The following is a 5,201-nucleotide window of genomic DNA, read 5'->3' as shown; positions in this document are numbered from 1 at the left end:
GTACTTCATTGCAGAGAGAGAGAGAGAGAGAGGAGAGGAAGTGTTTTAGTTTATTTAGGGCTTTGATATCAAGTTAAAAATAATAGAATGACTTAGGTTTAGCCTTAGCCAACCTTTCCTATATATATATATATATGTGTGTGTGTGTGTGTGTGTGTGTGTGGCAGAATACGACATTAACTGTAGGAAACACAATATTGAAATAATCCTATATTAATTCCTATTCAGATATATATATATATATATATATATATATATATATATATATATATATATATATATATACATTTTATAATGAATTGTAAAATTAATAATAATAATAATAATAATAATCATTATCATCATCATCATCATCATTAATAAATTTTAAAAAACTATTATTATTATCGAAAAAAAAAACCATAATTTTTTTGAAAGATTAAAAAAATAAAATTTTTGACAGACAAGTTAAATATTATTATTGGGTTTGACGTTGCAGTCATACTCAACGCTTTTTGGGTCTAACATTTTAGCCAAACTCAATATTTTTAGGTCTTAGATTTTTATGATTTTTTCATTAAAATAAAAAGTGAATCAGTGGCGTAGCATAAGTCACCTAACTAGTCTAATTTATTTAGACTCTAGTCTTGAATTGAAATCGGATGAATCCAATTTTTTTTTTAATTTAAAAATATAAACAAAAGTAGAAAAAAAATGTTTTTTTAAAAAAGAGAATTTTCATGCATGCACACTGTTTTTATTCATAAGAAGAGTTGAGAATAATGGAATGTGTTGGGTTGTGCCTTAACTAACCTTTCTATTTATATAGAGGCAGTAGAACACTGCAGTAACTGTAATGATTACAACATCCTATATTAGAATCCTATTCTTGAGCCAAAACTACTTCCATAGATAATTAGTTTATTTCTGCTTCAGAAGAATTTATTCGCTCATCATCTGCTACACTGGAATCTACTCCTTCTTTGTCAATGAGAGGACTATGTTTATGTGTTTTGTCTTCTCCACTCACAGATGTTCACCTACATACTCTGCGTACCTCTTGAACAATTCATCAATTATATCATCTCCAAAATGACTAACCAACATCGGTTCTGCAACAGCTCTTACAATATTTGCCACATTTCGTCCACATTGGTCCTTTTCAAACACAAAATCTTTGTTGCTGATATCATCATTAGCATCCCAGTTAATAGAAAAAGTTTCTAGCTTATCAATATCGAACGAGCCCTCCATTTTGATAATTTCCCTCACTTCTCCTTCGTAAGGATTATAGTATGGTAGATTGAAGGTATGAATATCGGCCTCTACAACAAGTCCCTGAAACTTCAATTAATTAATCTCCATAACCAACAAGGCAAGCAACTTGCTTAATTTAAATGAAAATAAACTAACCTTTGCTGCCAGGTCTAGCAGTGACTTTGCTAGCAGCTCCCAATAAAGACAGCAATCTTTGCTTCTTGGATCGTCAATACTCCTGCCGATGAATGTAAGAACTACACGTCCTCCTTGTATTATTTCCTCTGAGCGTAAGCGTAGAAACAAGGAGAAATCCTTCTGGAATTGCTCCAAGTAAGCTTTAAATACATTAGGAGGACTTGCCTTTGCCATGTATATGTTCCCCTTGTTATTTGATATACCTTCTGGCACCTAATGTCATGAAAATATATTGTCAGGTTTTGCCATGTATATGTTCACGCGTGACTAATTTCAACCACAACAGGCAACAGCACACATTCTATAGTATTGATTCAAGCAATTGCTATTATTTATATGTATTTTGTATTTGATTCTGTAGTTATTTTAAGCTGTGATAAACGAGGTTTCAGGTTTTATATTAACTCAGTAATGGCTATAAACATCTTGTTTCTCTTCTTCTCTACCAATTTTTGTTTGTCTTTGATATTTCGCTATCTTAACTAGGCATTCCAGTTTCTGGGATAAATCATTATTAACCTTAGAGATAATAATTTTGAAAAAAAGACAGTAATATAACCTTAGGAAGCCAATGTAGGCTGTAAGAGGAATGAAAGAAATGCAAACTCTTGCTTGGGAAGAGCCTGTGATAGAAAGAACCTGTTATGAAACAGTGCTGTCCATACAAGTCTCTCTTTTCTTTTCCAAACTTGTCGTATAAAAATGGCAGCGACTTGAAAACAGCATTGAAATCATTCAGAAACACCTGAAATTCGGGCAGTTTACAGTTCAGTTGTTGGCAAAGCTCATAAACGACGTCCACGAATTCAGAAACGAACAAGAGAGTATTGGGTCCTGAAGAGCAGCCCAAGTCTGCTAGTTTGAAGCAAGTGGGAAGGGCGGTGCTGAACATGTCCTTGATGGTATCTTCTAGGATTGGCCTAGCTTTTGATAGCACTGTTTTCTGCGAAACGAATTTTCAAACCACATCAGAATTAATCTGCAATATTGGCTTCCACGAAAAAACTAAATGCAATAATTACTAATATATTCGGTGAGATGTGATGCCAGGAAGAAGGAAATGCATATATGCAGCGATGGTACTTGCTTCCCTCATATCATTAAACTTCGCTTATCTTACCTAACTTAAAAATTTAAGTTGCCACGCGAGGTCTTCTCTACTTACAATAAAATTCTAACACTACCAAAAAGAAAGGAAAACAAAGGCCGGTAATTTGTCTCTCTCTAAGACATCACATTTATATGAAATAAGGTGTTAGAGAGAGAGAGAGAGAGAGAGAGAGAGAGACTTGAGGGAATGAATTCTTGTTGTAGCTGGTTTCACCATCTCCTGGATCCATGCAAAGAACGCTTTCCACCATCGTGTTTATTGGCTGTTGCTTTGGTTCTGCTATCTGCTGATTTGTTCTTAGCTCCAACTTCTTTTATAAAGTTTTCAATCATGCATGCGTGCAATAGAAAGATGTAAGGTCTACTCTACTTACAATAAAGTTCCAACCCTACCAAAAAGAAAGGAAAACAAAGGGTAATTTGTCTCACCAAATGCAATAAGACATCACATTTTTATGAAATAATGTAGTAACGAATAAGGTGTTAGAGGGGGGGAGAGAGAGAGAGAGAGAGAGAGAGAGACTTGAAGGAATGAATTCTTGGCGTAGCTGGTTTCACCATCTCCTGGATTCATGCAAAGAACGCTTTCCACCATCATGTTTATTGGCTGTTGCTTTGGTTCTGCTATCTGCTGATTTGTTCTTAGCTCCAACTTCTTTTATAAAGTTTTCAATCATGCATGCGTGCAATAGAAAGATGTAAGGTCTACTCTACTTACAATAAAGTTCCAACCCTACCAAAAAGAAAGGAAAACAAAGGGTAATTTGTCTCACCAAATGCAATAAGACATCACATTTTTATGAAATAATGTAGTAACGAATAAGGTGTTAGAGGGGGGGGGAGAGAGAGAGAGAGAGAGAGAGAGAGACTTGAAGGAATGAATTCTTGGCGTAGCTGGTTTCACCATCTCCTGGATTCATGCAAAGAACGCTTTCCACCATCATGTTTATTGGCTGTTGCTTTGGTTCTGCTATCTGCTGATTTGTTCTTAGCTCCAACTTCTTTTATAAAGTTTTCAATCCTGCATGCATGGATGCCTGAAATGTGTGGTGGTAATAGAAAGATGTAAGGTTCCTATTGCCAAGCATAATCGAAACTTTCGAGGGATATACTAAAAAACGCCAAAAAAACGTTTCCCTTTCTATTTTGTGGTACAGATACAAATTAATTGTACCCGACTTTTCTTTCCTTCCACAAATGTGTCGGTGTAGTCGTTTAAAAACAGGAAACGTACGCCACTCCGGTGCCATTAATTTTAGCCTCTGTTTCCTGCCTGTTGTTGAGTCGCTTGTGGGGCAAACCTTCCTCTACACGTTAAAATGCAAAAATAAAACTATGATGTGTATGTATTTTGTTTTTTGCAATCCCATTATTTCCTACCTATTAACAAAACAATTAAAATAGATGCGTCAGTTTAACTGTTTTTATGAAAGTATGGTAAAAATATAAAATTTAAAGATAGGGAATCAAAATGCAAAACTAAAAAAAATATAGCTACTCTCTCAATTTTTCATGAAGAATTTAGAGATACATTTAAAATTTTATGATCTGATGGCAAACAAGACACGTCACCAAATGAAGCTGCTGTTTTGAATTTCCCGGTAATTTCGTCGGCATTTTAAATGGTGAATTGGTCACACATCGTACGAAGCTTCTGATTTAAATCCCTCGATGATTTCATCGAAAAAAATCACCCACAAAAACCTCCATGTCAGTGAACAATTAAGTTTTTAAATTCTAAACATTTTGTTTGTAATTCTGTCAATAACTATTAACTGAATATTTTTATTGGTATATTCCAATGAAATAACGAACAAAAAAAATTATGTTAGTAATGGCAACCTTAAATAACCGATAGATATATTCTATCGGTAAATTCATTGGTATTAACCGAATTTATGATACTGCTAATTATATGCTAATATATACATGTTATCGAAATCACTCCTTCAGTGTCATCATCTCGAGGGTACAATGGGAGAGCTGCCACCTCTACCATCGCCTAATCTGCTGAGCTTGCCTATTTGGGAGTGCTTTTCAAAAGCACTTCCGAAAAAATTTGAAAATTTTTTATTTTTTATTTTGCTTTAAATTAATATGTTTTGATATTTTCAAATTATTTTGATGTGCTGATCTCAAATATGATTTTTAAAAAATAAAAAAACATTATTAATATGTTTTTCTAAATGAAAAGCACTTTGAAAAACAACAGCAACCACACTCTCAAACACCCTTTGTGGCTCCACGCTATCGAAGGCTTTGATATATAATAATTAATTAGTGTTGTATGTTTTATTGTTTTCTGGTTTTAAAACGTCCACAAATCAGTCAAGAAACTTTGGTGTCCTTAGCTATTAAATGGGTGGCTGAAAGAGGTGGATAAGTTTTGCATAGAATAAATAGAGGGTTATCGAAAGGTCAACTATTCAGAGGTAGCTAGATAAATTTTTTAAATTATAACTCACATGGAGTAAATTGTGAAGCAAAACCCATATAAACCAAAAAAACTAAACCACGGGGTCGTGTCGAGGTTGTTCAGGATGAGAATGAAGACACAAGTGTGCGAGATGAAGTCTTTCAAGTTCGTGAGTTGGTTGAACCATATCGAGTTGCTCCCTCGATTGAATTGGAAGAAAATTCAAATTTTCGTGTTCTCG

General features: G+C 34.1%; 1 protein-coding gene across 3 annotated transcripts; it reads right to left on the bottom strand.

Annotated features, from left to right (window-relative positions):
• Positions 1-784: 784 nt before the first annotated feature.
• LOC118056953 (probable methyltransferase TCM_000331) lies at positions 785-3,296 on the bottom strand. Of its 3 annotated transcripts, none has more exons than XM_073406839.1 (4): positions 3,068-3,296; positions 1,994-2,377; positions 1,393-1,647; positions 785-1,317 (listed from the first exon to the last, which is right to left on the bottom strand). In XM_073406839.1, the coding sequence occupies exons 1-4, from the start codon at positions 3,140-3,142 to the stop codon at positions 1,006-1,008; spliced, it is 1,026 nt and encodes a 341-aa protein (XP_073262940.1). In that variant the 5' UTR covers positions 3,143-3,296; the 3' UTR covers positions 785-1,005. The 3 variants fall into 3 exon arrangements, with proteins under 3 accessions (XP_073262940.1, XP_073262941.1, XP_034925291.2); XM_073406840.1 differs by lacking the exon at positions 3,068-3,296 and adding an exon at positions 2,724-2,903; XM_035069400.2 differs by lacking the exon at positions 3,068-3,296 and adding an exon at positions 2,555-2,698.
• Positions 3,297-5,201: the final 1,905 nt, after the last annotated feature.

This window comes from Populus alba, chromosome 19 (genome assembly GCF_005239225.2).
Source record: "Populus alba chromosome 19, ASM523922v2, whole genome shotgun sequence".
NCBI classification, from domain to species: domain Eukaryota; kingdom Viridiplantae; phylum Streptophyta; class Magnoliopsida; order Malpighiales; family Salicaceae; genus Populus; species Populus alba.
The sequence above is the reverse complement of the archived record's forward strand: the minus strand, read 5'-3'. Positions and strand labels throughout refer to the sequence as shown.